Genomic DNA, 27,893 nt, shown 5'->3' with positions numbered 1-27,893 from the left:
TGATTCTTGTGTTAACGAACTTAGGTATCTTCGGACTCCTTCCGAGAAAGCAGACAAAGGGTATATCATAAAATGAGTAGATTGCTGGGTATCTCCACCGAGAGTCAACTTCTAAAATGAACTGGCTAAGACATAATGTTGAAGAGAAAGAAAGTCAATAAAAACGTAGCAGGCGCACCAATATTCACGACAGTAGGATTATTCCTTCTCGGCGTCGTCCTCTTCATCAGACACTTCTTCGGTAGACTCCCGCTCCACGGTAGACCACTGACTGGAGTGCTGCAACGCTTCGTCGGACGTCAGCTCTTCCAATGGACTGGATCTTCCCCGGACACCGTCGGATTCATTGTCCGAATCGCCGTCATCCACACCAGTGCCCTCGTCGACGGCAAACCCCACGGTCTTCCCAGAGCTCGGTGGTCGAGCTTCCTCCAAGACGTCGCCGTTCCACGGCTTGCACTTCTTGACGGTCTCCCCGCAGCGGAGACAGACCCAGCCTTCGCCCTCCTCGCCTTCCAACTTCTGCACAATACAGACGAAGCAGTACACGCATCCGCATGGCAGGGTCTCGTAGGGATTCGTGATATCGGTTTCAGCCGAGCCGACAACGCCTCCGGCGCCCACCATCTCCGTCTCGGTCACCGCGCCCGGGTTGTTGTCCTTGTAACAGATGGCACATGTTCGTTCGGGAAGGAAGGCGAGCTCTCCCTGACTCTCGTCCGGCTCATCGTCGTCCCCGCTCGCCTTGAACGTGGACTTGGTTTTCCGCCACAACCGAGCCAACCACCGCCGCCAGCGACTGATCCCAACAAGCGGTAATAAGAAGAGGAGGAATTCGGTGAAAGCGTGCCACACGAGTTGGCGATTCAGGTATTCAAAGGAAACTTCGCGGCTGGCTTGCTGCGAGGGCGGGGTGAGGCGAATGCGGAGGATGCGATCGGTCAACGTCCGGTATCGCCCGTTAACAAGGAAGACAAGGAAGGAGATGAAGGCGGCGATTGAATGCGTTGTCGAAACTAGATCGGTCGTTCGAGCGAGCATCCGCACTTCGCGTGATGGCTACCAAACCGAGTAAGTAAAAAAAAAAAAAAGGGCCTTCAATAAAAAGGGGAATAGACTCACCTCCTCATAGCCGCCCTCTTGGTCAACCAACCAACTTTCCCATTTCCCCCACGCGTAGCGACCACCAACCGTAAGCATACCGTACAGCGATTTCTGCCATTTCGTGGGCGCGGAATGGACCGGGCCTTTGCTGCGACAGTCGACATATTTCAGGCCCTGTAAGGCCGCCCCGTACGACGCATCGTGGTCCCATATCGCCAGCTTGAACAGAATCGCGCGCAGCACGAGTTGGATTTCATTCGACCAGTCCTCCCGCAGTTGAGGCTAAAACAGACCACGAGTCAGCAAGAAACGCACTCCATCGGCGTGGGGTAAAACGGAGAAGACCTACCCCGTAGTACTTCAGCGCATTGCCGACCTCCCCCTTTAGCAAGTCCAGCAATTCCTCATCGAGCAATTCCGCATCGACCTGGCCAACTCGAAAAGCCGGTCGCAACCCTTCGCGGCCTCTGACAGTGTTCCAAAGCGAGTACCCCGACTGGGGTAATGTGTTTAAAGGGTAGGGCAGTCGTTGGAGCGCGGGATGGTTGACCGGTGACGCTCGCTGCTGCTCCGCAAACCGGGCGCGAGATTCGGCCTCGCGGAGACGGCGACGTTCCAGTACGCGCTTTTGGGCAGCAGCAAAATTTGTCGAGCTCATCGTGAAATCATCATGCGCTTCCCAGGGATGTCAGGAATATTGGAAACTCGAGGGGGAATCGGGCATATGGTAATCCAACCGCTCGGTCGGTTTCCCCAGACCGAGTTGGGCCAGCCGAGGTTAGAGCGTGTGCACGTGACTCACACCAGTTGGCTGCTGACTCAAGTGGCACCTGAGGCAACAACCGTATCTCCACATCGGGTTGTTGGGGGCGGCTGCATGTACCGTGTACGGTTTACGCAAGGTGTTCAGCCGAACCAATTATTTCAATTTTGTTCATAATATGATCACAGGACTATGAGACCTCCATAATCAATCACTCTTTTTGTGCTTGAAGAGCTGTCTCTGTGTTGATCTTTCCAGCATGTGTGGTCATAAGAGTGGATCACTGGATGTCCATGTGGGGAAATAAGTATAGCCTTATCGGCCCTAAATTCCAGGCATGCAACAGCTGAGACATTACCCAGTATCATACACACCGAAGAGGTTGGGGGAGAACAAATTCATCCATGTTTTCTTAAAGACGGGCGACTGGATGGATTGATTATTCGTTCGTGCGACAAAAAAGCGAGGTGGCTGAAAAGAGGCACGCCTTGCCCTACAAATATACTATCCAAATGAGTAGTAGGTAGTATATAGCTGGAGAGGGTTGTAATGTTTGTTGACACGGTCCAATGCCAGCATTATAACAGTACTACTATAGCTTCTAGAGACACTCAAGCTGTTGTACGCTAGTCGGTTCCAGGAGCAAACAATCACCAAACAATCCTTCCATCCAGCGTCAGTGCTACCTTTCTATCTGCACGATCGACTTATTGACTCTCCAGAGATGATCGAAACACGTGCCAAGCCCCATCCGCCCCATTGGCCATGAGAAACAAGACGAAGTTCTCTCCATATTCCTCTTTCATCTCTACCTTCCGTCTTCTTACTGGAATCTCTCTAGTTCTTCCCTAGACTATCTCTCAACCATTTATGATTTGGCCTCCTACACCCATCCCTACTAGCGGGGAATGGGATAGACAACGAATAAGCCTCGTCTCTTATCGTTGGAGCTCTGTCGACCGATGCTACCTTAGACGGAGCCCCGCAGGCTTTCCTTAGGGTCATGCGCCTCCCCCGACCGTAGTCCCTGCTGAGTCTTTGTTATGCGATTGCCTATAAAAGGAATTGGCCAGCCTCTGGTCGGGGTCTGCATTCACACTTGCTGATCTTCCCCCCATCACCCGCTGCAAAGTCGATCGCAAGACCGATCAGTTGTGAAAAGATCACTAGTCCTCAAGATGAATACCTTTGTCGCCAGTCTCGTCCTCGCTGCGTCCTTGGCGCAAGCGCAAGTGATCTCGGTGAAAGATTCGGAACCCTCGATCGCGCAAATCACGAAAGCTCAAAAGACCACCGAAGACCCGTTGTCACCGGTCTCCAATGTCGAAGGAGATGCTTTCCACCGCTTCTACCAGATCTGGCTTGAGAACATCGTAAGTGATACTTTTTCTTCAACCTGAGTCACATAGTTTCCTTCGTTGCTTCGGTAAGCTAACAGGGTCTTACGGGGCAAAGGACTTTGAAGATGCCGAAAAGGACGAGAACAATAAATGGCTGGCGGACCAGGGTATCACGCTGTAAGAGCCCATCCCCCCGTCAAGAGTCTGATCCTCGGCAACACTGACACTGCTCCCCTAGGACCAATTTCTATGCAATCACCCATCCGTCTCAGCCCAACTATCTGGCCGCCGCCGGAGGTGATGCGTTTGGCATGGATCATGATGAATTCGTCCAGGTCCCGGAGAATGTCTCGACGGTGGCAGATATGCTGGACACGAAACACATCTCGTGGGCGGAGTACCAAGAGCATATTCCCTACCCTGGGTTCCAGGGAATGAACTACTCCAACCAGGAAACCTATGAGCCTGACTATGTGCGGAAGCACAACCCCTTTGCCCAGTACAACTCGGTCACCAAGAGTGAAACCCGTCTGCGTCAGATCAAGAGCTTCAAGGATTTTGAAGACGACCTGAAGAATGAGAAGCTCCCGCAGTGGGCGTTTATTACCCCCAACATGACCAACGATGCGCATGATACCAACATCACATTTGCAGCCAAGTGGCAGCGCGACTGGGTTGCCCCCCTGCTCAAGAACCCTTATTTCATGAAGGATACCCTGCTGCTCCTCACGTTCGATGAGGACAAGACCTTCCCCAAGGACAATCGAATTTTCAGTGTCCTTCTTGGTGGCGCCATTCCCGAGCACTTGAAGGGCACCAAGGACAACACCTTCTACACCCATTACTCCGCCATTGCGTCCGTGTCCGCTAATTGGGGTATCCCCTCGCTCGGACGCTGGGACTGCGGCGCGAACCTTTTCCAGATTATCGCCAACAGGACCGGTTATGTCAATTATGAGGTCGACACCAAGAATCTTCGCCTCAACGAAACCAACCCCGGACCCCTGTCCGATGACGACCTGTCGAAGTTTAACCCCGAATGGCCCGTCCCGTTGACCGAAGGCATGTGCTCCGCGGGCCACGGTATCCTCGATATTGTCAAGAAGACCTACAAGGGTCACAAAGCTAGCCACGACTACACCAAGCCCTTCCCGGTCGATACCAAGGCCGGCTACAACGTTGACGTTAAAGCAACCAAAACGAAGGTCGAGTCGGGATTAGCAACGCCTCATCCCTCCTCAGACGCAGCGGCTTCTCAGGTGCCCCTCACCCTTGGCTCTGCCTTGACCGTCCTCATGGCAGCGGCGCTGAATTTCTTCTAATTGCACTCTGTGGCAAAAGAAACAAAATAGTCTCGCTTATATGCGGAGCTATAGCTTTAGTAAACGTAGTGAATGAGAAATGAAAATCCCTCGTGAATCAGGACCATGATGCCGGTACTCCAAACTGTATTTCGACTCTAGTGTCTTAGCTAGCTGTAGTCATTTTTTCCTGTTGGACGCAATGTGATGGTACCTTCAAAAGCCACTATACCCTGTCATGTATATAAAATTGATTCTCGGTCAATTTCTAGGAATCGATCGCAGCGTTATTTACGACTCAATTGCTGTGGGGCAATGTGGTGTATATAAGCACTGGTTGATCGGCGGAACAAACTTGGCTACTTGGCTTTTCCTGTCCACCATGAAGCCCTAACAAAGTCGCTCTCTCTAGATTTACATGCGAGCCGCTGCTTCAATCTATTCGAAGGTTTGACTAGTAATAATTTGTACCATTTTTCTTGTCTTCTTCTTTTTATTTTCTTTTGTTTTTTTCTTCTTGTCAATAGAAGGTTAGGCATTTCGACAAAGTCGTGATTATTACTAGACTACAAAATATATAGTGGCACTTCTGGGCTTCATGGGAACTCTATAATCCACTACGATAGATCAATAGATCATTGTTCTTGTCTCGACTATGAAGCACGACAAGTTAGAAGGACTATGACTTGATTACAAGAACATTTTAACATTTCATTACACCATGAGCAGGTAAACCAATCCAACTAGCAACCCTTTACGCAAGCCCTTCACGCTTCAAGTCCTGAATGCCGAGGGTATCCTGGTCACCAAGACGGCGCTCAGATGCAAGCTTGGCCTTATCTTCTGGGCCCCCCTTTCCCTCATACTGCGCGGCGGGGGCAAGTCTGTTAACGTGTTAACTACGTCATGTTCCCAACTTGCTAGAAATCCAGCTTGTCACTCACCTGCCGCGGTCGTCTCTGGTCCCGCCCTCGTCTTCAGGAATCGGCTTCTTGTCGCTCCCCGTAGCGCCTGCTTCTCGGCCCGTCTTGACACTCGTCTCTTGGGGGAATTTCTTGTCCACCATCTCGTTGACGTTTGATTCGAGAGCTGATCAGGTCAGCTTTCATGCTCGATGGGGAGAATGGTTATGGGGTGGATCGTACTCGAGTCACTCTTAGGTCCAAGACCTTGCTTCGCCTGGTAGCTGTTCAGGTCTCGTTCGGCCTGGGCGGCCATACGGAGGTGCTCGGACTCAGCCATTGTGAATAGTAGTATTATTGAGTAAACTTTGGCTTTTCACACTGCTAAGTTGTTAATTTCATCCGTCGCTGAGCCAGCCATCCTCTGCTTTATATACCCAGCGAAGGGGTACAATGCCTTGTTAGAATCCCATGTGGACTCCATTGCATCAGTATGCATCATCAAAGGTTTACTTGAACATGTATCAAGGTTTCGCCATTGACCACAGTCTGGTTGCGAGGCCGTGACGTCACGCGATCTGCCCTAAGTTGATATCCCAGATTGGACTAGCGCCCAGGGTCCAGCCCTAGGGCAGATCCGGCAGGGAACAACCCTGCTCCGGTGTCTATGCCGCGGGGAGACAAAGATGGGTCCGTGATGGCTTTGTTGGGCCCTCATCCCGCCCTCTGCATGCCGCTTTTCTCCCCACTTAATCTAGGCAGGGACGGTTACGGAATCCTGCCGATCGATATTCTGGAACTCTAGCTGGCGCTGCTTACGGATTTAATTGTGCAGTGTTTCTGGTCTTGTTTGCAGACCGCTTCTTTTAGCACCCGAATACAGCATACCCCTCTCCCACGCCCGGATACCGCCCTCTCGACATGTCTTCCATGGTTGAATTACCGGGAGAGTCGAATCCCTTGACCGTGCAAAATGTTCTCAGTGCGTTGGTACAGGCCGCAAGCTCGACACAACAACAGGTGCAGACGGGCGGCCAGCAGCTTCAGAATTGGGAGAAGCAGGAAAAATACTACACCTATCTTCAGGTACGGTCCTGCCCCCCCGGTTTGCGTCAGGGACATCTTGCTCATTGATCTTAGGATGTCTTTTTAGATCACTCCGTACCAATCGAGGTCCGATATCTTTCCATTATCCAGCTGAAGAACGGAATCGACAAGTACTGGCGAAAGACGGCGACAAAGTAGGCTCGCGAACACTCTCGACGCGTCAACCGAGGATGGATTCATTGGACGGTGAACTGACTGGCTGGCAGTGCAATCAAGAAGGATGAAAAGGAACAGATCAAGACGCGGGCTCTTCAAGCAGGCATCGTCGAGCCGGCACCGCTCCTCGCCCTTCATAATGCGTTGATGATTGCAAAGATTATGCGCCAAGAGTTTCCCCATGACTGGTATGTCGTATATTCATTGCAAATGGGGCTATGTTCTGATGGTTTTCCAGGGCCGACGGTATCTCCTCCATTATCGCCTTCCTCCGTTCATCCACCGAGCCCGGTGCGAATCCGCTGCAGCTGTCTCGGACCCTCGTCATCATCCTCCAAATAATCAAAGAACTGTCCACCGCGCGATTGCAGCGAACGCGTGTGCATCTTCAATCAGTTTCGCCCGAGATCTTCCATATTTTGGGGAGTATATACGTGGAGAAAGTGAACAACTGGGCCTCCATGCTGGAACAGGGAAATGCAGATGAGGGTACCGTGCTGCAGTTGCTTGAACAAAGCCTCGTGTCCCTGAAAGTGGTCCGACGTCTCATTATTGCCGGCTTCGAGCATCCCAACCGCGACTCAGAGGTCCGCAACTTCTGGCTGCTGACACACAACCATTTCAGCCGGTTTCTCAGTTTCATCAATGGCTCTGTTCCCATGTCTGAGCAGGCCCACCGAGCTGTCGAGAAGCATTTGCTGCAGCTGTCCAAGCTCCACGTCGACATGGCCAAGGACCGTGCGGCGTCTTTTGCGCTGCTTCCAGAGAGCATTACCCTCGTGCAGTCATACTGGACGCTCGTGGTCCAACTGGCAGAGAATTACAGCCAGCTGGGCGAAAGCGAGTCCGAAGGGAAATCCCTGATGGAGAAGACGGGTCTCCGGGCGCTTCTCCTCATCCGAGCCTGCTCGAAGATGGCCTTCAACCCCGCGCAGACGTTCAAGTACCAGACCCCAGAAGACAAGGAAGAGAAGAGACAGTCGATTGAGCTGATCAAGGGGCAATTGTTCACCCATGACTTTGTTGTCAACGTAATGGAGCTGCTGGTCACACAGTTCTTCCGGTTCAGGAAGAGCGACTTCCAGGAGTGGGAAGAGGATCCGGAAGAATGGGAGCGCAGGGAAGAGGATATTGCCGAGGCGTGGGAATTCTCTATCCGATCGTGCTCTGAAAAGCTCTTCTTGGATCTGGTGATCCACTTCAAGGACCTGCTTATTCCGCGCCTCCTGAACGTCTTTTATTCTTTTGCCAGTAAGCATCGTCTTCCTGTTCCCTTCTTTAAATATCCGATTGCTAATGATACCAGGCCCTGAAAGTCGCGACGTGCTGTTGAAAGATTCCTTGTACTCGGCCATCGGACTGGCCGCAGCCAGTCTGGAGCAGCACTTGGATTTCAACAGCTTCCTGGAGAACACGCTTGTCCCGGAAGTACAGATCCAAGAAGAAGGATACAACCTGCTCCGGAGGAGAATCGCCATTCTTCTCGGACAGTGGGTCCCCGTCAAGTTCGACCAGTTGAATCGGGACGCCATCTATCAGATCTTCCAGCATCTCCTCGGCCAACAGGACCCATTGAATGATCTGGTGGTTCGCATCACCGCGGGCCGACAGCTGAAATATGTGATGGAGCCTTTTGAGTTCACGCCTGCTGGGTTCTTGCCTTATGCCCCTGCCATCCTCCGGGATCTGATGTCGCTTGTCCAGGAAGTGGACCTGTCTGAGACCAAGATGGGATTGCTGGACACGGTGCGCACTGCCGTGATCAAGATGGAGGATCATGTATGCACCCCTATTGTCTTTTAATAACCGGTAAACTGACAGTATTCCAGATCAACCCCTTCTCCGACCAAATCCTGTCGCTGCTGCCCCCATTATGGGAGAGCTCGGGCGAGGAGCACCTAATGAAACAGGCGATCCTGACGCTCCTGTCGTCACTGATCAACTCCCTCAAGCAGGACTCGATCCGATACCACTCGCTCATCCTGCCGCTGATCAAGAACTCAGTCGAGCCCGGCTCCGTACGTCAACCCTGCTATCAAACCCCGTCCACGTCACTAACCCAACCCAGGAAACAATCATCTACCTCCTCGACGAAGCCCTCGACCTCTGGGGCGCAATCCTAACACAAACCCCCGCGCCCGCCTCGCCAGAAATCCTCTCCCTTCTCCCAGCCCTCTACCCCATCTTCGAAGCCGCCACCGACAGCGTCCCGCAAGCCCTCCAAATCGCCGAATCCTACATCTACCTCGCCCCGCAAGAAGTCCTCAGCGACGGCGTCCGCTTCCACCTCCTCGCCTCCTTCGAAGCCCTCCTCAAATCAACCACCCGCCAACGCCTCGGCATCGTCCCCCGCCTCGTCGAGCTCATGCTCCGCGGCGCAGACATTTCCACCCCCCAACCCAACAAAGAATCAACCTACAACACCATCGCTCGCTCCCTCGTCGACTCCTCCTTCCTCGCCTCCCTCCTAGACGGCCTCCACGCCGCCCACGAAGCAAGCCAGTCCACCGGCCCCAACCGCAAACAAACCTCCGTCTACGGCGTCGTCGAAACAGACTACTTCTCCGTCCTCGCCCGGCTAGCCCTCGCCTCCCCGCCCATCCTCGTCTCCGCCCTCTCCGCCACAACCGACTCCTCCTCCCCCGCCCTCCCCTGGCTGCTCAGCGAATGGTTCCTCCACTACGACAACATCGGCAGCGTCACGCAGAAGAAACTCCACGCCCTCGCCCTCACAAACCTCCTCACCCTCCTCCCAGACCCCTACTACTCCCCCCTGCTCCTCTCCCACCTCCAATCCTACCTCTCAACCTGGACAAACATCATCACCGAGCTCGCAGACGAGACCTCTGACCCCAACGCCAAACAAGACTACCTCGTCAACTGGTCCACCCCGGAACACCAATCCCCAGAGAATGACCCGCCCGAGACAATCCGCCGCCGCGACTGGGATAACGCCGACCCGCTGCACAGTATCGATATGCAGGCTTTTGTGAGGGAGCGGCTGCATGCGCTCGTTGCTTCTTGTGGCGGTGAGAGCAGGTTCCAGGAGGAGTGGCTCGTTAATGTTGATGGGGATGTTGTGGGCGGGTTTGTGGGGCTGGGGTTGTTTTGACCTTCTTTCGTCCAGAGATGACATCCAAGGGTGTTGTTAGCTTGGGGTTTATTGAGTTGTCTGTCTGTTTGTTTGTTCTGTCCTTGATGTTTTTGTTTATTTGTTTATTTGTTTGTTTGTTTGTTTGTCTTTCCCCTGATTGATTGATTTATTGACTAACTGGTTGATGATACTGCATATACTGCCTGGCGATGTTGCATTGTTGTCGCTAATGTTGATGTTGTTATTTCTCTTGCACAGTATTACTCTTACTTGCCTACATAAGAATACCCTATAGATGAATGACAATCGTGGATCACTCACCACTCACTCACTGACTACATGCAGCTATACTATGTAATCTCAGTCTCAGAATCAAGATCGATTGAATATCAAATCCAACGACAGCAGGATTGGAATAACGATGGTAATAATAAGATAGCAATAAAGACAAGCAATTTGAGGAGCAAATAACCAAAAGAATAGGGGAGAGAAAGACAGAGAGAGGGGAGATGGGAGAGAATGACCCAGACAAACTAGGTCAACACCAAGATAACAAAAAGCTAACACAACCCAGGATACCGCCTGTCATGCTCACTGGTCGGAAACAACCCATTAGCCAAGAGATCGCGCATATCCCACTCTGGCGACCCCTCCGTAGTCCAAGTCCAGAAAATCCAGCCCGACTTGAGCTCATACGCCTCGATCTGCGCCTCGACGAACTTGCGGAGGTTGGTCTTCTCGAGGTCAGACAGGCCGGCGGCGCCGCCATCGATCTTGCGCGCGCAGTTGCCGACGGCACCCGCGGAGCCAGCCTTGCTGCCGTCGTAGCGGGCGCCGACGCCCTTGCCGTTGAGGTACTTGGTGCAGTCTGTGACGGCGCCGGTCCATTCGCCGACGAGGGCGGGCTTGTCGTTGGGGATGAGGTGGATGCGGGAGAACTCGCAGGCAGAGCGGATGTGCGTGTCGATGTCCATGGCGAGTTGGCCGTCGTCGAAGACTTGGTAGTGGTGGACGTCCATGACGACGTGGCCGTCGGTTGTTTGGAAGCCGTTCCAGCTTTCGGTGGCTAGGAAGCCGTCACCGAGGATGAGGGCCACGTCTGGGCTGTGCTGGCGGAGACGGTGGAGAACCTCGTTGTAGTATCCTTCTAGGACGCCGCGGGGGACGCCGCCGGGGACGTTGGGCTCGTTGAGGGCCTCGATAGCGCTGACGACGTCGGCGTCATCGGTGTACCGCTTCGCGAGCTCCTCCCAGGCGATGATGGTCTTCTGGACGGTGTCGCCCTGGCCCCAGTTGATCGGGCCCTTGCGGCCACTGTTGTCGAATCCGTTCTGGGAGCCGGGTGCTGTATGATGTTAGTCAAGGTAGGTTGCGGATGAACGTGTAAGGGTATACGCACCTCCGTGCAGGTCCACAATGACCTTGAGGCCGGCGTCCCGGGCCCAGTCGATGGCGTGGTCGAGGTATTCCAGCTGACCGTCCACATAGGGCTCGCCCTCCAGAGGCGTCACGGCCCAGTACCCCACGGGGATTCGGACGTGGTTCAGACCTGCCTCGGCCATCTGGTGGAAGTCGTCGGGCCCGACGAAGTGTGCCCAATGGTGGGAGAGACGGTGTCTGGCCTCATCTTTGCCCAACGCCTCGGTCAGGGTCCATTCGTCGACGGCGGCCTGTCCGCCGGCATCAAAGATCGAGGGGGTGATCCACGGTTCGAGCACCAGCCAACCACCCAGGTTGACACCGCGGACCTTGTCGGTGTCGAAGTCAAAGGAAGCCGCACGAGGCTTCAAGTGTCTATCGTCCCTGTTAGCGGTCTACTACAGGCAGGGGGACTCGATCTCGGACCACTGACATGCTTGCGGCCTCGGAGCCAACCAGCGCCAGCGCCAGGGCAATAAGCGCACTTCGCGAGAATTTCGAGAACATTTTTGAATTCGCAGATCTCCAACGGTAATCGAGGAGGTTGGACAAATGCAAAGAGAGATATCGGGCGAGGTTGAGCTGTGGAATGGAAGATCGGCTGGGTTAAGTAAGGGCTGGTGGTGACTACGAGGGCGAGTGGCCGAAAGCAGCCTGGGACGAATTCTATTGGGACCGCGATGGAGAGCAGTTTGCACGGGGGTCTAGACAAGGCTGCTTTCAGACGCCCTTGCTCGTGACGGGAGAGCAGGGCGGCGCGATGACGATGGTCCGCGTGGGTTCGCCGGAAACAGGACGCGATCCAGTAGAAAGATCAAAGAATAAGGTAATGGAAGTAATAGGATATAAATAATGACAGTGGGTTGACACGCTAGAGGATTCGATGGGTTTACGGGTTACTGTCGGGTGCGATGAGGGGCATGACGACGCAGGCTGGAGTTGCAGCGCCACGGTGGTCATGAAGGAACTGGGGCGGTCCCTGAGATCACTCTGACGAACGCAGATGAGAACAGGAATAGACTCAGGAGAAGGTTCTCCGGGCCGATGCGGCACTCCATGTTTGGGAGCTGTGAGCTCGGCAGGGCAAGGACTACCCATGATAAGGTTGGAAAACTCATCACAACTGGTGAGGGGCAATGGTCACAAAACCACGAGTTTCCTCATTCCTCGTCAGATCTTATCATGCCATGTGCGTAGGCAATGTTTAGGAATCTATAGAGCCCCATCAGTACAGTATCTACCATAGAATCCTGTGAGTTGGGAATCAATGGAAGTGGTCATGGGAGTCAGTCGGAGGCCCATACGCCCCACGGAACGGATGGATGTGTCCCGCATCCGGGGTACAACCAGATTGAGGAATGCCGGACTGACGAGAGAGAAGAAAGGAAGGGAGAAGCAGAGGAGAAGAGAAGAAGTGAGGAGGTGGAGGAGAAGAGAGTGAGTGTGGAGAGAAGACAAGATCCGCATCCGGCAATCGGTCACGTGGACACGGTTTGGCACAAATGCATATCATGGTCAGCAACATGCATAAATCTGCACCAACAGCATCCAGCATGGACTCCCCAGTCTCTCGTCTTGACATCACCAACGTTGACCACCCCCAACGGAATTTCTACTTTTAAAAAGGGGATACTTCCCTATGGAGAAGAGTGGAATACATGTGAGGTACTCCATACAGTCGAGTGGATTGAAGAGAAACAGCATTTAGACCAGGTTTACTGAGGAAAGGTAACAAAAAACAAGGAAAAGAATGTGTAAGGGGGGAAGACCCCTGATAGGCCAACCAATCGCCGTAAAACAAATCCAAGATGACAGGACACCGTTGAACGGAGTCCACGGACCCATCCACATCCAAAACGCTCCAGAATCTGGATCTGACAGATAACAGGACGGTCGGCCCTTCGAGGCCTGCCGATCGGGTCTCCTTGATCCATGCGTGCCACTGTCAACTGGCCGTGGTGTACTTAGCACGGTTGGAATGATGGAAGTCGCAAGATGTTGCTGGATGGACAGACAGGGCATATATAAAAGTATAAATATGTATGATTGGCAATGGTTCGCGAGTATTAGATCGAAGAACCCCTGTCAATATGGTCAGTATTATAGACGTTCGAGTCAGCTAGAAAAGGATAAGCAGAATTAGCGAGGGAGGTGTCTCGGAGATTTTTCTTGGAATGAAGAGGGCAAAGTGGATCCAAGTGGATTCGGAGGTGGGAATGGCCTCGAATAGGCCGTGTCCGAGATCGAAAAATATTAAAAAAGAAGGAGGAAAGAAAACGAGGAGATTGAAAGAAAAAGAAGAAAAGAAAGCGACAAAAGAAATCAACAGCCAAGGATGATCTATCATGTCGGCAAGAGAGAGAGAGAGCTTGATTGTCACAGGGACAATATATTAACAATATCGGTAGATGGGAGTGGTCGGGATATCAAAACGAAAACAATCCGGTGGAGAAGAGAAAAAGCGAGATCAGGCCATTCTGATCTCAGATGAAAATTCTATCCATCATCCTACATCATTTAGATTGAGTACTACCTTATCGGGTCACCGTATACTACATGGTATACTATAGTAGTACTTCGTAGTATAGTGTAGTATAGGTTAGTTCCGAACCGTATGATGTCCATCAGATGATACTGACAGACTGACTCATGGACAGATAGAGTCTACGAAATGATAACATCCAAACTGAAATAATAACAAACACAAGGAGAATAACAAGTTAATAACGACAACGATTATCATGTGGAAAACATGAAGAAAAAAGACGTTAATCCGCCCCATGGTTCCACGTGTTTCATGATCCATAATCAATATCATCAATATGAATGGTTCCTCCCTCGCCAGTAGATAATCTATCCGATGGCAATCATAACATTGTCAATTATTACAGGGAGGCTGCAGACGATCACACCACTGCTTTCTCGATAATCTTGAGACTGACCAGTGTACCACAAACCAACCCAGGATCCATGATGACGCTCCGCCTGAAACATTCCTTCCATCAATTGGTGGATCGGTGGAGGAATGTCGCGGCTCGCATGCGCGGTCGTTGTCTTCTTCCTCTACTGCATATTATAGTACAACAATTATAGTATGATATCTCTCATCAAGACAGGGATTATATTTTCCTTCCAATTCTTTTCTCCTTCGGGAAGTACTCCTCCCCAAACGGCCCACGCTCCGAGTCATTCCCACGGTGCCCTATATAAACTCATCCACTGCATCCATCCGTTCTCTTCGTAGAAAGAAAAACGAGTAACAAGAAAAAGAAAGCAAAACAAGCCAAAAGGAAATAACCAAATCCTCCGTGGGTCCTCCTCCAAGTCATTCCTGTACTTGCAATCTCCCATTCTTTGTCTTGTCCTGTCCAGACCCTCTCCACCAACCCGTCTAGCCACTGCCAAACCCCAGGGGTTCGGAACCGCTTTTTCAACCAATTCTTTTATCCAGTTTCATTTACCTACCTTTTTATTTATTTTTTATTATTATTATTGTTATTTATAAAAGAGTGGCCACCCCCCAACCCGCCAAGATGGATCCCTTGCAGGTACCCTTGTCCGACAGACCTCGGAAAATGGAGATCCCTATCGACCCCGGTCGTCCCATCAAACATGTCAGCCGTAAAGAGCTGTATACCAGTCTCGAGGCGCGCGTTCGATATCTTCGGGAGATAGTCGATTTCAATTCTGGTATATACCCCTCTCTCTCTTTACCCCCCCGGTAAAGAAGAAAGCTAACTCAAACAGCCGACATCGAGGCCCTCACCACCGGGTCCAAGTACATCAAAGCCCTGATTCCCGCCGTCGTCAACATCGTCTACAAGAAACTCCTCGACAATGATATCACCGCCCGCGCCTTCCACACCCGCGACACCGCGGACGAGACCCCCATCGAGGAGTTCTTCACTGAGCAAAGTCCCCAGATCCAGCGCCGCAAGGTGTTTCTGCGCTGGTATCTCGTCCGGATCTGCTCCGATCCTACCCAGATGGATTTCTGGCGCTATCTGAACAAGGTTGGGTAAGCCATGCCATTTTTAACTCACTCACCTTAAGAGACACCCCCACTGACAAGAGAAAAAGACAAATGCATTCCGGACAGGCTCGTATGCACCCCCTCAACATTGAATATATCCACATCGGCGCCCTCCTCGGCTTCATCACCGATATCTTCATCGAGGCCATCATGTCCCACCCGCAACTGTCACTGCAGCGTAAGGTCGCCCTCGTCCGCGCCTTCAACAAGGTCATCTGGATCCAGAACGACCTCTTCGCCAAGTGGCGCATCCGCGACGGCGAGGAGTACGCCGACGAGATGTCCGAGATCATCACCGACGACAAGGAAGGCTACATCGGCGAGAAGAAGTTCCTCGGCGATAGCAGCTCCTCCTCCGCTAGCTCCACCGACGGTGACAACTGCAGTATCGCTAGCAGCACCGCCCCCTCTGCCCACTCTACTGCGGCGTCCGCCAAATCCGCCTGTCCCTTTTCCGAGATGAACAAGTCCATGTCTGAGACGAAGATCTGGGCTGGCAAAACACGGTGACCGGTATCATCGCTGCGCTGGAACGTCGACGTATTTGCTTCGTTGTTCATGTCCAACGATTAATAGTTTTTTTTCTCCTTCTTTAATCCGACCTGGTCGTCTGGTCTTGTCCCATTGCATGGGTTTCTGTCACTGCATGGAAGGTGTTTGGGGGATTTGGGGAGTTTTTGTCCACGATATCCGTCACGGCCTGTCGCCTCTCATTCCAGTCGGGCAATTAGATAGATCGTTCAATCATTCTTTTTCTGATATTATTCCAGTTCTGCCGATAAAGGAAAGGTAGCATTCCAATCCCATCCAAAAAAGGAATGATAGAAAGACATGTCTCATAAATCCAGGGAGACCCCACACCCAGCAAGGGCTAGGCATTCCAGAGGCGCGGATATAGCGCCGCCAAGTCCAAGCCACGCAGGTGAGGTCGATCATCATGGCAGTTCAATTATTGATCTGAGCCCCTAATATCGATGCAAAGGCGATCACACATGACATATTGGCGGATTAAGATCGAACCTTTTTTTTTTCTTTTCTCTCAATGTCTTCACCCGATATTGAATGCGGTGGTGGATCAACCAGCCAATACCGTGAAGCACCCTGCAGCGAAGGACCGTGGCTGTCCAGTATTGAATGGGACGATAGATAGTATCTCCCCGTCCCAGGGCTAGTAAAGTCTATTCTGCATAGCACTCCGTGTCAGATCATTTGGCAGGAGGATAGATGATCAGATCAACTTCGAAGACAGCAATGTGGTCGGCGCTGTCGATATCGAAATGTTCTGCCGGACCTACGCGAAAGTCAACCTGCATATCCGATACCTTCGGAAGATTGCATCCGTCGTCTGCAAACCTTATCCTCCGTGCGGAGTTCCAGCAGTGTAATTCTCCACCACACGCAGCCAGTCACACCTGTGCCACGGAAGAGTCAGGGGGAATGGGAAGCGGCGGACAACGGTAGTGGCGATGTCGGGTGTCGGTCCCCCGCGCAAGAGCCGAGAGAAAATGGAGTCCATAGTGTTCGTGCGCCATGAATCCGAACAAAACACTCTGAGGTTAGGAAACCACAATATCCGAAAAGGAAAATAAAACAAAAAAAAGCATTGCAAAAATTCCCGTCCACCGGTTGCCCAGTGTTGCACAGCTAGTGCTGAAGAAAAATAAGCTATCCAAACTTATGTCGAGAGAGGAAAACGTCATTCCCGAAAGGAAACCGATGTGCTGCAGGCCCCAACGGCCATGAATCGTACCCCCACTCCCTTGCCGCGTCGCTCGCTCGCTTGTATTCCGGACGCCATATAACCCCTCCACCCCTCGCAAGACTTCATTTGACCTCGTCCATCTTGCACCAATCTGCAATTGCCAGCTCATCCGTCTAAAGTCGGAATCGCAATCGCTGTCTAAATCTGAGGATTGTGAAATTCGAGCGCAGCGGAATTAAACCCACATCATGTGCTCAAACGGCACAAGCGGCGACATCGTGCCGCTCATTATTAATAATGAATCGGTCGTAACGGACATCATCTTCGACGTTCACAACCCCGCCAAAGGCGAAGTCGTCGACCGCTGCGCCAGCGCGTCCGTGGAGGATGCCACGCGCGCCGCGGTAACGGCAAAGGCCGCCTTCCCCGCATGGAGCAAGACAAAGCCCTACGAGCGCCGGGATATCCTCATGCGCGCCGCCGACATTATGTTCTCCCGGAAAGAGGAACTGATCGGCTATCAGATGGAGGAGACGGGGGCTGGCCGACTCTTCGTGGAGAAGACCTTCGAGATGGGCGCCAATTTCATCAAGGATTTCGCAGCGCGCATCCCCTCCATTCAGGGTGCCATCCCATCGGTCTCGGAGGAAGGAGAGGGAGCTATGGTCTTCAAGGAGCCATACGGTGTGATTCTGGGGATCGCTCCTTGGTAGGCTTCCCGCCACGCGACTGAGGCATCTTCCCGCCTAGATTCCCGTTAACCACCACCCCCTCTGCAGGAACGCTCCATACATTCTCGGCGCCCGCGCCGTCGCCCTTCCCCTCGCCGCGGGTAACACGGCGATCCTCAAAGGCTCCGAGCTGTCTCCGAAATGTTTTTGGGCGATTGGTGACATCTTCCGCCAGGCTGGTCTTCCTGCGGGGTGCCTCAACGTTCTCTACCACCGACCTGCCGATGCTGCCGAAGTCACCACCGCCTTGATCGCTCATCCGGCCATCCGGAAAATCAGCTTTACCGGGAGCACGCACGTGGGATCGATCATCGCTTCGACCGCCGGTAAATACGTGAAGCCGGTGGTTCTCGAATTGGGTGGCAAGTCGACCGCCATTGTCCTGGACGATGCGAACCTGGAGCGCGCCGCTATGGGCTGCGCGCTGGGAGCCTTCATGCACGTAAGTGTCCACCTTAACCGGCTGATCGGATCTGTATGACCGCCGAGATACTGACTAGGAACCGCTTAGTCTGGTCAAGTATGCATGTCGACCGAGCGCATCGTGGTCCAACGCCCCGTTGCGGAGAAGTTCTGCCAGACGCTCACACAGGCTGCCGAACGAGTCTTCGGGGGTAATGCGCCGGCCCCGGTTCTGGTTGCGGCGGCTGCCGTCCAGAAGAACAAGGGGTTGGTCGCGAATGCGATTTCCCAAGGTGCCAGTGTCTTGTATGGCGACGTCGACGCCTCGGAAGCCAGCAGCCACGCCATGAGACCTCTGATCGTAGGCAATGTCACCAAGGAGATGGACTTGTACTCCACGGAGTCTTTCGGTCCGACCGTATCTCTCATCGTTGTCGACACCGAAGACGAAGCTGTCGCCCTGGCCAATGACACAGAATACGGCCTGACATCGGCAGTGTTCACCGACAATTTGTTCCGCGGACTACGCCTGGCGAGGCAGATCGAATCAGGGTAAGTCGATCCCCAGCGAATCCTTCCGTGATGACGCGAAAAAAATATTCGTTACTCAATTTTCCCTCTAGGGCTGTGCATATCAACTCCATGACCATCCACGACGAGCCCGTGTTGCCCCACGGCGGGTGGAAGAGCAGCGGGTACGGTCGTTTCGGAGGCCCAGCCGGATATGACGAGTGGTTGCAAACCAAGACGGTCACTTGGAACCAGTGAGCGACGTTGGAGGGTCATGATTACTCCGGAGCACAGTGTAGTGCTTACTGCTATATTAGACTTAATATCTTTATTCCGCAAGGACCCATAGAATATAATCCGGTGACCTTTTGATGCATCAATCACGCGCAGCAAACACAAATTAGAAACCTATGACAGCTCCAAGAATGCATCGCCGTAGGTGCGGACCATGGAGGGCACATCTCCGGTGAAACAGCTCCAATGACGGTCGTCCCGTGGTAGGTTCCGAGATGCAACCTGTGCGGCTCTGTGTGAACGCTGGGATAGGATAATTCATCAGGGTCCGCCTTGGTAGCGAACGGTTTAGACCGGCGATATCAGCAAATTCAGCCTCAAAACTGTCTGTAATCAATCGGAGTTCCTCAGTCATAGAAATCGGCTCGCCCAGAACTTATTCCACAAATACCACTAGCGGTGATCCGGTTAGCTTGTGAATGTATAAAAGGCTACAGGCTAAAGCGATGCTACTCTGTATAGAATGGACAAAAATAGGCGATTAGATCTCCGATCGGTGGTGATGGCACGGTGACGCTTGTACACTGGGAGCCGTCCAATCGAACCCCTGTCGGGATAGCCCACATGGGACAACCCTTGACGTCGTACAAACCGATCACTTAATTTGCGCCTTCGTGAGTCACCTTGACCGCCAACGAGGGGAACCAAGGTCTTGCCAGACAAAATGGAGTCATGGGCACTGGCTAAGCACTGACACTACTAGTCCAGCGCCACCGGTTCTGCGTAGCATGCGTATATACTTCGTACACACTGTAGCAGCACATAGCACGTCTGGTTTGACGTGTCCGTCGAGGTACTATAAACCATAGTAATTTGATATTGGTAGACGACACGTCTCATCGTTGGGGCGTCATGTGCATCGCCCCGGGCTTTTTCCTGCTGCGCCTTGCCCGGACGGCCCGTTTCCTCTTCGTAGCCTTAATGTGATGTTTACCTTGTCAAAATCTCGGTAACGAGGGGTATCACGGCACAATTTCCCTGGAACGCTTGTAATTAAACTAAACGATGTGCTAGGTAGCCGGCGGGTGGGTTCCACCAAACTATGCCTGAGACAAGAAATGAACGACCCGATTACCGACCCTACCTTCCCAAGTCGACGTAGAAGGGCTTGGTTTTGGTAGAGATCTTCTTTTTTTTTGCGGGGAATAGGTCTTGTTCTACCCTTTTTATTTTTTGAACTACTCAGGTCCGGCATTGAAACTCCTGATCTGAGATGTTGCACGTTTGTGATTGACCGATGGATTGTAATGAGTGGGGAAATGCAGATAGGGCAACTGTAGAGATCCTTCTAATTTCACCCTGGCTTCAGTCTTGTTGTCATGCAAGGTCTGATGAGATCTGATCTATTGGCCGACTGTTCAGCTTTTGAGAGTGTTGAATGGACTCACCCCTTCCCTCGGGCAGAACCTAATTAAACCGGTCTCTAGATGTTGCAGGCATGGGACTGACTTCATTGGAGGCGACCCAGAGGCTCAAAACTTTGAATCAGAACAAGAAAAATACGCGAGGCGCAGACAGGAACAGGATGAGGGGCAGTCAAAAAGGAGAAGAGGAAATATTGAGCGAGAGGTGGAAGTCACGTTGGTTGGTTGCCTGGGGCTCGCGTGGTTCATTCCATCCAAACGGCCTGCTCTGACATCCTCTCTCATTCCATGTCTCAATTCTGTCTCCTGTCTCACTCACTGACTGCCATGCCATCCATCCCTTCCAAGTTATGATTGTTATTCATTCTTCATCGCATATTATCGACCCATCGGGAATACATCGGTTATAGTCACTACAGGTACAATTAACCATCGGTCCGCGCCGTTAACGCTTAGTCCTTAGTTTTGTCTGCTAATGAAGCATAGGATCCACGAAGTAGTGAGCTAGTCCCGTATTGCCCAAATCCACCCTCGGACCCCTAAGTCTGCCGTATTGTTGTGATTATTACGGAGACTTCTCGTGGACAAGCCACAACGCCCCCCATGTCGTGGGACCCGAGGAAAATCTCCGCCAATCTGCGACCTTCCTGCATCCTGGTGCAGTGATTGCCCAAGGCCTTGGGCCCTGAGATATCAAGCTAAAAATGCTGGCTGACCAGTAGCGGGGTCGAAATGCCCCTGGGGGAAAATTGCCTTTTTGCTCAGGACCAAGGGAGGGTGGTGTTGGGCTGCAGCATTCCAGTCCCTCCCGTCGAATGCACAGTCGCATTGCAAGTCCTGATATGGAAAATCAACAACAGTCCGACCCCAATGTTGTGCCACCCCTGGCGGGAAGACTTCCCCTGTAGTTCATTTTACGGTCCCACTGTCCGATGAGCCGCAATGTTCCAAATGGATGAGACAAAATGCTTTGTCCAAGGGGGGAATTTGGAGGACAGACCTAACGTTTAGCTGATGTCGCACCCCGGTCCAGCTCATCTTAATTGGTGACTTTTTCTTATGTACCTCCCCCCCCGGTCTTTCTTCGTTTTTTCTTCCTCCCATCCTCTCTTTTCTCATCATCCATTCCTTAGGTATATATTGTCTTTTTCCTCCGCTTTTGCGGCAGTCATTCTTTTACTCAACTTGAGATCCTACCCACTCAGTCACTCTTTGATTCACTCTTTCCACCTCTTACAAAAATGCGGTTCCTGAAGACCTTCCTGGTATCGGCTCTTGCGGCTGTGGCAGCTGCCCACGTTGAGCCCGACTACACCAAGGGCCCGGAGGGCAACTCGATCTCGAATCCCGGCCTCGACGAGGTTGTCCCGGCGGGCAAGCCCTACACCATCACCTGGAAGCCCACCACCAAGGGACCGGTGTCGCTGGTCCTCCTGCGCGGGCCCAGCAACAACGTCCAGCCCATCGCCACCATCGCCGAGCAGATTGAGAACACGGGCAAGTACGAGTGGACGCCCAGCACCAGCCTCGAGCCCGACGTCACCCACTACGGCCTGCTCATCGTCGTCGAGAACACCCGCCAGTACCAGTGGTCGACTCAGTTCGGCATCTCCAACAAGGACGTCGCCGAGGGCTCAGATCCCGCCACGAAGCCCACCCCCCGTTCCACCTCCACCGACGTCATCTCCAAGGAGAAGACCACCGCCCTCCAGGAGGCCTCCAGCGAGCCTCCCGCTCCCGCTCCCACCACCTCAACCACCTCGATCACCACCTCTAGCAGCACCAGCACGAGCAGCAGCATCGTCATCACCTCATCCGTAGCGCGCCCTCCCAAGTCGACCACGGCGCGGACGACCATGCACAGCGCGAGCGCCCCCACGACCGCGCCGTCCTCGACCGAGGCCCCGCCCCCGTTGTTCACCAACGGCGCTGACCGCAACGCGATCAGCTTCGGCGGAATCGCGCTAGGCGTTGCCGCCATTCTGGCAATCTAAACGGGGTTGAGCCCTACCATTCTTCTTCTTCGTCATTTTCTTCTTCTTATCATTCTTCTTCTCTTCTAGACCTGTATCTAGATTACTTTACCCCTTCTTTCTACCTGCTTTGGTTCCTGATTTGCCGGGCTTGAATGCCTACGGCCCTAATGGAGATCACGTTTACATAATGCTGTACTTGCTCGAGTTAAGTACTATGATATTAATGTTACCGTACATTCAGTTTTGGCTACCTACCAGTCGTATATAGATACGTGTAGACTAGTCTGTAGAAGAAATGTAAACTCCTATTCCAGGACAAGTAGGAGTGGGATACGTGTGGGTCACACTATTTGTTAACCCCAAACTAGATATCTAGTAAGTGATAGCCCTATCCATTTACTATCTAGTATTTAGTACTTACTGGCTAGCGGGTAAATACAGGTATTAGTAAGTACTAGTATTAGGCAGTAATCAATATAGTGCATAATATATACATCATCTTATGTAATATATTTATCAGCATAAGAAAAAAGAATATCTCACGTGACAGATAAGCCGATAAGCAAATCTGCAACTTTTTCCACCGATCGACAACACCTCCACTGCTGGTTATATCGCATCACGAACAGATAACAGAGCGGGACAGTTTATCGCCATACGCAAAGAGAAATCACAAGAAGAAGTGAAGAAGAAAGCAGCGAAAATGGCCCAAACACCCCTCAAGAAGAAGGCGTCGACGAGTACGAAGAAGCGGTATGTTTCTCTCCTCTTGCTACCCATTCTATGCCTACTCCTACTGCTTTACCTACGGTGTCTATCCTACTTTACAAGAAAGAAACATATTCCAGATATGATATACAGAAGGGAAAGAAACTAATCAGAGGTTTATGTGATACAGAACAGCCTCCACCCTCGGACCGCGCAACATCGCCCCCAAGAAGCAGTTGCTCATTAAGCAGAAGAAGTTGAATAAGGTATTTCCCTTTACTCCCCTCTCTTCTTCTTCTTTCGATATATATATATATATATATTGCTATGGATTAATGGATAATGAAATCAATGAACAATGCTAATATGTTGATAATCTTGATAGAAACTCACATCCGGCCTCGTCACGCGAACAGAACGAACCCTCGCTCAGAAAGCAGGCCATCTGGAGATGTTGGCTGGGGGGAAGAAATCCCAGAAGGAGAAGGAGAAGGAGGAGAAGGAGAAGGCGAAGAAGAAATGATCTATTCTTGTTGTGTTTCTTTTCTTGTTCATGTTTGGATAATTGCGCTGGAAACTTCGTGTTAAAGAGCTTGTTGCTGTTACTGTTACTATTGTTGTTGCTTTGACTGTTGCTGTTGCTGTATATCATTATGATTAATGAATGATAGATACCCTATTATACATATTTATTCGTATATAAATATTTGTATATAAATATGAATGCATATAGATAGTCATTCATATAGATCTACTCATGTATAAACATTGGTATTATAATCATTGTATAAATCTATCGTATATAAAGGTAAACCAAAACAGTACATACAAGCCATATACAGAGTAGAGTCATCATTCGTAAGTTCGCTCAGGGGTATCTCAAATTCAGTTCTATCCGCCGTCCATCCATCGTGGACTTGGCCGTTGCCACCAGCCGACTAAGCAGCCACCCGCCGTCGCACCCCAGCCTGGTCAATCAGGTCCTGTCCCCGATCAATCCACCGCTGGAATCCCTCGTCGGTCGGGTCCGCCGGGAAGTCATCCCAGACGGCGTTCTCGGAGTCCGCGTACGAGGACCACACGCCCTTGGGGACATCCGACGCAGACCAAGACGGGAGCTTCGCCAGCACGCATGTGTAGTAGACGTAGAGGATGCGGCAGAGCAGGTCCACGCGGTCGACGTAGTGCTGCTTGGTGGGGTCCGGGTCGCGACCGCCGTCGCCGAGCCGTTTCCACCATGAGACGCGCCAGCGGAGCGTGAGGAGGATATGGCCCAGCTCGCGCAGGAAGCGGAGATGTGTCTCTTGCGAGATCTGCTTCCATTTGATGTTGTAGAAGTCGCGCTCGAGCTTGCGGAACCCTTCTACCTCGAGCATGCGGCAGATGATGCGTGAGAGCTGCGCTGCAAGCAGGATCTCCCGTCGGTCGGACTCGTTCTGGATGTCCATTGGTCGCTCCTCGCCTCCGTCTTCTACGGGGACGAAGCTGTAGCTGGCGCGGCTGGGCATGTTGTTCCACTGGGAGAGGAGAGTCTACGGCTTGTTAGTGATCATCGCTAAAGGGTGGCCGTGGACGGCAGAGAGTGGGAAAAGGGACGGGCTTACATAGACGTGATTCATCGGATCGCAGTCCTTCACACAGGTCAGCCAATTCTTCGACTTGTCCTTCGACTCGAGGATGCGTCGGTCGACAAAGTCGAGGAAGTTGGACCGCGAGTTGCCATTGCAGTCACTGAGGTTCTTCAGGAATTTGTAGGTTTCGGCCAGGTCCAGCACGTAGAGGGACCCCCAGGCCTGACTGGCGCGGATGTTGAATCGCCCCTGTCGCTGGCTCAGAACGGACAAGAGTTCGTTCAGATCGAATTCCACGGGGATCTCCATCCGCACGCGGCGCGCGCGGTCCAAGGTCGGGTGGTTCACGGCACGTTGGGCTGGAAGGGTTAGTGGCAGTCGGAAAAGGAAGGATGGGGAATCTTACAGATGTAATTGCACGTTCCGTATTCAACAATGCTGGCAAAGCACGCCTTGGCGCATGGTTGTTCGTGAAGTGTCGGTCGGCATGCTTCACATGGGGCGTTGCCGTCACACTGCATCTGGTCAGCTGGGGTCAAGCGGAAGGAAAAAGAAAAAAAAAAAAAAAGGGAAACACCAACCTTGCGCTTGTTCAGCCGACATTGCACGCATGTATCCTTGTTCTTGCGTCGCAAGCCGGCGTTGGCCCGGCCGGTCATGGACAACGGTCCCTTGCGACGGGCCCCCCGCGGAGGGGACACGAAATCGGCCGACGCGATCGACCCCCCTTGGCCGTCTTCCTGGACGATCTGCAGGGGCTTGGGTTGACCGTGGTCCATGCTGGCGTTGGCACTGCGTTGCTTGCGCTTCCGTACCGTGGCCGCCGACTGGAGGGCCAGGGCCGAGGGCCGATCGGAGCTCCGCGGCGCGGCTACTGAGGCGGCCCGGGACCGGGGCGGAGCCGACATAAGGAACGACTCGGACGGGGACTCGCTGACCATAAAGGCCGTGGCCTGCTGCTGCTGCGGTGGCGGAACTGCCTCGGATGGAGACTGTTCCTTCCCACCCCATGAATGGTCTCCGTCTAGCGGTCGCTCAGCCGCGACCGGCAGGTGATCGTCACTCGTGGCCGAGTAGGAGCACTCGTAGACCCCCGACAGGTCGCCCGACACTGACGAGGTCTCTGACCGGTAGTGGAACCCATCCGGGGTCCGTCGGTCGCCGCCGACCAGCCCCGTCTCGTACGAGAGGGCGGAAGCGGGGGGCGAGATCATGGCGGCGGGCAGCTGCGACTCCACGGCGGGAGTCCAGCGAGGATGGAGGGGCTGCGTGGACTCAGAAAACCCGCGCAGCATGTTGGCTTCTTTGAGCGAGGCCGGGGCCCCCATGGACATGGAGACGGGTGCGGGCGAGGTGGTCGCCGAGCCGGTCCAGGGCTCGGGCGCGTTAAAGGCCAAGGGCGGCAGCATATTCTGGAAGGCCAGGAGCGGGTCGGACAGGTCGCCATACCCCGGGTCCTGGGAAAGCTCCCCGGTATCGCCGACGATGACGGTGTTGTTGGCGGGGGCGGGACCTTTGGGATAGGGGTAGAGGGAGGAATCCATCGGGATGCCGGCGGTCATGGCGTTGAGCAACTGGTAATGCCGCCATGAGTCATCGAGCTGGAAGTGGTCGTCGGCGGACGGTGGCAGCGTTCTGGGACTCATCGTGCCACTGACGGTGCCGTCGATGGGGCCCTCAACCAAGCCGAAACGATCGGGGGAGGTGGTGGCGGTGCCTGGTTTGCTGCATGGCCGAACGACCGTCAGCTTGCGATCACGTAGGGGGGCCGGAGGGAGCGCGCACCTATCGGCGGTGGAAAAGGGGTCCGACGGGCCGAGAAGGTCCCTGGCCAGAGAGGCTTGAGCGGCATTCATGTCCGCCGAGTCATCACCCTGACTGGAATCTTGACTGGTATCCCACTCCAGGGGTTGTTCGTAGGCGGGATGGTCCCAAGTCGGGATGGTGTTTAGGGCGTCTTGCCAGTTGTCGAGGATTTTGGGGTCGATGCCCGCGGCGGAATCCGACGTCCGGCAGTCCATTCAGGGGGGTGACGTTCTGAGAGGGATGTAGATGGAAGATGGTGAGATGTCAACTTGGACGTTGATCAAAGGTTTTTTCTGGTGGCTATTTTTATTTTTATTTCTTGATTTGTGATGATGATTTTTCTTTTTCTTTTTCCTTTTCCTGCGCTTGGGCGGGACAAGTGGATCTCCGTGGAGCTGATGCAGAGCCGGTCAGTCAGGTCAACCAGGAACGGGGGGCCACGCAATCTTGGAACCCACCAGGGGGGGGATTCTATCGATCGGAAGATATAGACGTAGGAGAAGAGAAGAAAGGGAAGAAGAAGAAGAGGAAAGAAAATAAGAGAGGGGAATAATGTGGGATGATTGAGAAGGTCCGTGTTGGATTGGAATGAATGATATTTAATTCCCCACCACGGAGTTTACCCCCCCGGCGGATCGGCCGTCCAGTCAGCACAGGCCAGAATCCAGGATCGGGATAATGTCGTGGAAATAGTGACCGTTGTGGAACACAGGATGATTAGGGGGGGATAGGGAGAGGGTTGGGGGGGTGAGAGGGATTGTAGTAGGTGTCTCTAGGAGAGGTACGGAGGTGAGGAGAAGGAAGAAGAAGAGAAAAGGAAGTTGAAGTAGAAGAAGAAGAAGTGAGTGAAGCCTGAGGACAGAAGAGGAAGATGATCCTCTTACTGGGAATTGTCAACTCACAATGGATGATCAGGGCACGAGGGGCTTTATCTTTATTATTACTGTTAGAATTATATATTTTATCTGATGTATTTGATGATGTATTTTATGATTGACTGTACATCAGTCCAAAAATCCTGCACATCATTGACAATCCTCATCCTCAATCCTGCATCCTTGGAATCTTTTTATTGGATTCTTTGTAATTATCAATATGTTTCTAATGGTTCTACTGTATATTACATTTTGTTATTATTATTTCTATTATTAAGATATGATTCAGCTGATAGTGGGTTCTGGTTATGCAATTCAATTATGAAAGTCATTCAAATAGAGTGTGTGTGGAAGGGTTCTAGAACTTCCATCAGAATTCCATCATACCTTAATTATGTATGGTACCTCTTTCTTTTCTCTGTCTTGAACTGTCTCTAAACAGACCATTCCTTTCTCTTTGAATCTCTGTCTTGATTGAATCAATCAATCCAATAATCACTCTCTTTTCAACAAATTAATCAATGATCATCATGGTCTTCCTGTCCAGCTGACCAGAAACTTTTGATCGGCTTCACCGCAGTCTCTTTTCGGGTCAGTCTTATACCGTATTTTACCTTCTCCCTCCATACCTCCCCTATTATGAAACTGTAAAAAATGTAATTCAAATACATCCTACTCACTCTTCCTCCTCCACTCCACTCCTCATCCATCCATCCTAACCACTTCTCCTCCATT

At 52.4% G+C, this 27,893-nt stretch overlaps 10 protein-coding genes across 10 annotated transcripts; 6 read left to right on the top strand and 4 right to left on the bottom strand.

Annotated features, from left to right (window-relative positions):
• Positions 1 to 98: 98 nt before the first annotated feature.
• Positions 99 to 1,779, bottom strand: BDW47DRAFT_98881 (pex2/pex10/pex12 family protein). Its single transcript, XM_024820751.1, has 3 exons — positions 1,454 to 1,779; positions 1,123 to 1,386; positions 99 to 1,059 (listed from the first exon to the last, which is right to left on the bottom strand). The coding sequence occupies exons 1-3, from the start codon at positions 1,760 to 1,762 to the stop codon at positions 199 to 201; spliced, it is 1,434 nt and encodes a 477-aa protein (XP_024675972.1). The 5' UTR covers positions 1,763 to 1,779; the 3' UTR covers positions 99 to 198.
• An 834-nt stretch (positions 1,780 to 2,613) lies between these two features.
• BDW47DRAFT_98879 (acid phosphatase PHOa) lies at positions 2,614 to 4,650 on the top strand. The gene is made up of 3 exons (XM_024820750.1): positions 2,614 to 3,240; positions 3,323 to 3,384; positions 3,446 to 4,650. Exons 1-3 carry the CDS (start codon positions 3,046 to 3,048, stop codon positions 4,527 to 4,529), a joined length of 1,341 nt encoding a protein of 446 aa, XP_024675971.1. The 5' UTR covers positions 2,614 to 3,045; the 3' UTR covers positions 4,530 to 4,650.
• Positions 4,651 to 5,108: 458 nt separating this feature from the next.
• BDW47DRAFT_98877 (uncharacterized protein) lies at positions 5,109 to 5,976 on the bottom strand. Its single transcript, XM_024820749.1, has 3 exons — positions 5,654 to 5,976; positions 5,453 to 5,597; positions 5,109 to 5,392 (listed from the first exon to the last, which is right to left on the bottom strand). Exons 1-3 carry the CDS (start codon positions 5,748 to 5,750, stop codon positions 5,263 to 5,265), a joined length of 372 nt encoding a protein of 123 aa, XP_024675970.1. The 5' UTR covers positions 5,751 to 5,976; the 3' UTR covers positions 5,109 to 5,262.
• A 148-nt stretch (positions 5,977 to 6,124) lies between these two features.
• On the top strand, positions 6,125 to 9,837 carry BDW47DRAFT_98876 (putative importin 11). Its single transcript, XM_024820748.1, has 7 exons — positions 6,125 to 6,496; positions 6,551 to 6,651; positions 6,724 to 6,861; positions 6,912 to 7,924; positions 7,980 to 8,452; positions 8,503 to 8,691; positions 8,742 to 9,837. Exons 1-7 carry the CDS (start codon positions 6,332 to 6,334, stop codon positions 9,783 to 9,785), a joined length of 3,123 nt encoding a protein of 1,040 aa, XP_024675969.1. The 5' UTR covers positions 6,125 to 6,331; the 3' UTR covers positions 9,786 to 9,837.
• Positions 9,838 to 10,282: 445 nt separating this feature from the next.
• exg1 (glucan 1,3-beta-glucosidase) lies at positions 10,283 to 11,941 on the bottom strand. Its single transcript, XM_024819023.1, has 3 exons — positions 11,620 to 11,941; positions 11,167 to 11,561; positions 10,283 to 11,112 (listed from the first exon to the last, which is right to left on the bottom strand). Exons 1-3 carry the CDS (start codon positions 11,691 to 11,693, stop codon positions 10,328 to 10,330), a joined length of 1,254 nt encoding a protein of 417 aa, XP_024675968.1. The 5' UTR covers positions 11,694 to 11,941; the 3' UTR covers positions 10,283 to 10,327.
• Positions 11,942 to 14,336: 2,395 nt separating this feature from the next.
• Positions 14,337 to 15,983, top strand: BDW47DRAFT_98872 (protoglobin family protein). Its single transcript, XM_024820747.1, has 3 exons — positions 14,337 to 14,876; positions 14,934 to 15,204; positions 15,267 to 15,983. The coding sequence occupies exons 1-3, from the start codon at positions 14,720 to 14,722 to the stop codon at positions 15,727 to 15,729; spliced, it is 891 nt and encodes a 296-aa protein (XP_024675967.1). The 5' UTR covers positions 14,337 to 14,719; the 3' UTR covers positions 15,730 to 15,983.
• A 978-nt stretch (positions 15,984 to 16,961) lies between these two features.
• BDW47DRAFT_43199 (aldehyde dehydrogenase) lies at positions 16,962 to 18,932 on the top strand. Its single transcript, XM_024819021.1, has 4 exons — positions 16,962 to 17,630; positions 17,701 to 18,094; positions 18,164 to 18,606; positions 18,678 to 18,932. Exons 1-4 carry the CDS (start codon positions 17,170 to 17,172, stop codon positions 18,820 to 18,822), a joined length of 1,443 nt encoding a protein of 480 aa, XP_024675966.1. The 5' UTR covers positions 16,962 to 17,169; the 3' UTR covers positions 18,823 to 18,932.
• A 2,325-nt stretch (positions 18,933 to 21,257) lies between these two features.
• BDW47DRAFT_43165 (GPI anchored serine-threonine rich protein) lies at positions 21,258 to 22,419 on the top strand. Its single transcript, XM_024819019.1, has one exon. The coding sequence runs from the start codon at positions 21,464 to 21,466 to the stop codon at positions 22,214 to 22,216; it is 753 nt and encodes a 250-aa protein (XP_024675965.1). The 5' UTR covers positions 21,258 to 21,463; the 3' UTR covers positions 22,217 to 22,419.
• Positions 22,420 to 22,804: 385 nt separating this feature from the next.
• On the top strand, positions 22,805 to 23,577 carry BDW47DRAFT_98866 (DUF2462 domain-containing protein). The gene is made up of 3 exons (XM_024820746.1): positions 22,805 to 22,951; positions 23,097 to 23,172; positions 23,292 to 23,577. Exons 1-3 carry the CDS (start codon positions 22,902 to 22,904, stop codon positions 23,427 to 23,429), a joined length of 264 nt encoding a protein of 87 aa, XP_024675964.1. The 5' UTR covers positions 22,805 to 22,901; the 3' UTR covers positions 23,430 to 23,577.
• A 143-nt stretch (positions 23,578 to 23,720) lies between these two features.
• BDW47DRAFT_98864 (uncharacterized protein) lies at positions 23,721 to 27,153 on the bottom strand. Its single transcript, XM_024820745.1, has 4 exons — positions 25,059 to 27,153; positions 24,884 to 24,992; positions 24,511 to 24,836; positions 23,721 to 24,438 (listed from the first exon to the last, which is right to left on the bottom strand). The coding sequence occupies exons 1-4, from the start codon at positions 26,496 to 26,498 to the stop codon at positions 23,845 to 23,847; spliced, it is 2,469 nt and encodes an 822-aa protein (XP_024675963.1). The 5' UTR covers positions 26,499 to 27,153; the 3' UTR covers positions 23,721 to 23,844.
• Positions 27,154 to 27,893: the final 740 nt, after the last annotated feature.

The sequence above is a fragment of the Aspergillus candidus genome (assembly GCF_002847045.1).
Source record: "Aspergillus candidus strain CBS 102.13 unplaced genomic scaffold BDW47scaffold_3, whole genome shotgun sequence".
NCBI lineage: Eukaryota > Fungi > Ascomycota > Eurotiomycetes > Eurotiales > Aspergillaceae > Aspergillus > Aspergillus candidus.
Note: the sequence above shows the minus strand (reverse complement) of the source record. Positions and strands in the feature narration are given on the sequence as shown.

Excerpts from the sequence above, each read along its gene's own strand:
- BDW47DRAFT_98881 (XM_024820751.1), bottom strand. The coding sequence starts at position 1,762 with ATGAGCTCGACAAATTTTGCTGCTGCCCAAAAGCGCGTACTGGAACGT. Across the intron at positions 1,387-1,453 it reads ATGCGCTGAAGTACTACGGG|CCTCAACTGCGGGAGGACTG; the intron begins GTAGGTCTTCTC and ends GGTCTGTTTTAG. Across the intron at positions 1,060-1,122 it reads AAGAGGGCGGCTATGAGGAG|CCATCACGCGAAGTGCGGAT; the intron begins GTGAGTCTATTC and ends TCGGTTTGGTAG.
- BDW47DRAFT_98879 (XM_024820750.1), top strand. The coding sequence starts at position 3,046 with ATGAATACCTTTGTCGCCAGTCTCGTCCTCGCTGCGTCCTTGGCGCAA. Across the intron at positions 3,241-3,322 it reads AGATCTGGCTTGAGAACATC|GACTTTGAAGATGCCGAAAA; the intron begins GTAAGTGATACT and ends TACGGGGCAAAG. Across the intron at positions 3,385-3,445 it reads GCGGACCAGGGTATCACGCT|GACCAATTTCTATGCAATCA; the intron begins GTAAGAGCCCAT and ends CTGCTCCCCTAG.
- BDW47DRAFT_98877 (XM_024820749.1), bottom strand. The coding sequence starts at position 5,750 with ATGGCTGAGTCCGAGCACCTCCGTATGGCCGCCCAGGCCGAACGAGAC. Across the intron at positions 5,598-5,653 it reads TGGACCTAAGAGTGACTCGA|CTCTCGAATCAAACGTCAAC; the intron begins GTACGATCCACC and ends TGACCTGATCAG. Across the intron at positions 5,393-5,452 it reads ACCAGAGACGACCGCGGCAG|ACTTGCCCCCGCCGCGCAGT; the intron begins GTGAGTGACAAG and ends ACACGTTAACAG.
- BDW47DRAFT_98876 (XM_024820748.1), top strand. The coding sequence starts at position 6,332 with ATGTCTTCCATGGTTGAATTACCGGGAGAGTCGAATCCCTTGACCGTG. Across the intron at positions 6,652-6,723 it reads TGGCGAAAGACGGCGACAAA|TGCAATCAAGAAGGATGAAA; the intron begins GTAGGCTCGCGA and ends ACTGGCTGGCAG. Across the intron at positions 8,692-8,741 it reads ACTCAGTCGAGCCCGGCTCC|GAAACAATCATCTACCTCCT; the intron begins GTACGTCAACCC and ends AACCCAACCCAG.
- exg1 (XM_024819023.1), bottom strand. The coding sequence starts at position 11,693 with ATGTTCTCGAAATTCTCGCGAAGTGCGCTTATTGCCCTGGCGCTGGCG. Across the intron at positions 11,562-11,619 it reads GGCTCCGAGGCCGCAAGCAT|ACACTTGAAGCCTCGTGCGG; the intron begins GTCAGTGGTCCG and ends CAGGGACGATAG. Across the intron at positions 11,113-11,166 it reads CATTGTGGACCTGCACGGAG|CACCCGGCTCCCAGAACGGA; the intron begins GTGCGTATACCC and ends AACATCATACAG.
- BDW47DRAFT_98872 (XM_024820747.1), top strand. The coding sequence starts at position 14,720 with ATGGATCCCTTGCAGGTACCCTTGTCCGACAGACCTCGGAAAATGGAG. Across the intron at positions 14,877-14,933 it reads GATAGTCGATTTCAATTCTG|CCGACATCGAGGCCCTCACC; the intron begins GTATATACCCCT and ends TAACTCAAACAG. Across the intron at positions 15,205-15,266 it reads CGCTATCTGAACAAGGTTGG|ACAAATGCATTCCGGACAGG; the intron begins GTAAGCCATGCC and ends CAAGAGAAAAAG.
- BDW47DRAFT_43199 (XM_024819021.1), top strand. The coding sequence starts at position 17,170 with ATGTGCTCAAACGGCACAAGCGGCGACATCGTGCCGCTCATTATTAAT. Across the intron at positions 17,631-17,700 it reads ATTCTGGGGATCGCTCCTTG|GAACGCTCCATACATTCTCG; the intron begins GTAGGCTTCCCG and ends CCCCCTCTGCAG. Across the intron at positions 18,607-18,677 it reads GCGAGGCAGATCGAATCAGG|GGCTGTGCATATCAACTCCA; the intron begins GTAAGTCGATCC and ends TTTTCCCTCTAG.
- BDW47DRAFT_43165 (XM_024819019.1), top strand. The coding sequence starts at position 21,464 with ATGCGGTTCCTGAAGACCTTCCTGGTATCGGCTCTTGCGGCTGTGGCA.
- BDW47DRAFT_98866 (XM_024820746.1), top strand. The coding sequence starts at position 22,902 with ATGGCCCAAACACCCCTCAAGAAGAAGGCGTCGACGAGTACGAAGAAG. Across the intron at positions 22,952-23,096 it reads TCGACGAGTACGAAGAAGCG|AACAGCCTCCACCCTCGGAC; the intron begins GTATGTTTCTCT and ends TATGTGATACAG. Across the intron at positions 23,173-23,291 it reads AGCAGAAGAAGTTGAATAAG|AAACTCACATCCGGCCTCGT; the intron begins GTATTTCCCTTT and ends TAATCTTGATAG.
- BDW47DRAFT_98864 (XM_024820745.1), bottom strand. The coding sequence starts at position 26,498 with ATGGACTGCCGGACGTCGGATTCCGCCGCGGGCATCGACCCCAAAATC. Across the intron at positions 24,993-25,058 it reads GTCGGCTGAACAAGCGCAAG|TGTGACGGCAACGCCCCATG; the intron begins GTTGGTGTTTCC and ends GACCAGATGCAG. Across the intron at positions 24,837-24,883 it reads CGGAACGTGCAATTACATCT|CCCAACGTGCCGTGAACCAC; the intron begins GTAAGATTCCCC and ends TAACCCTTCCAG.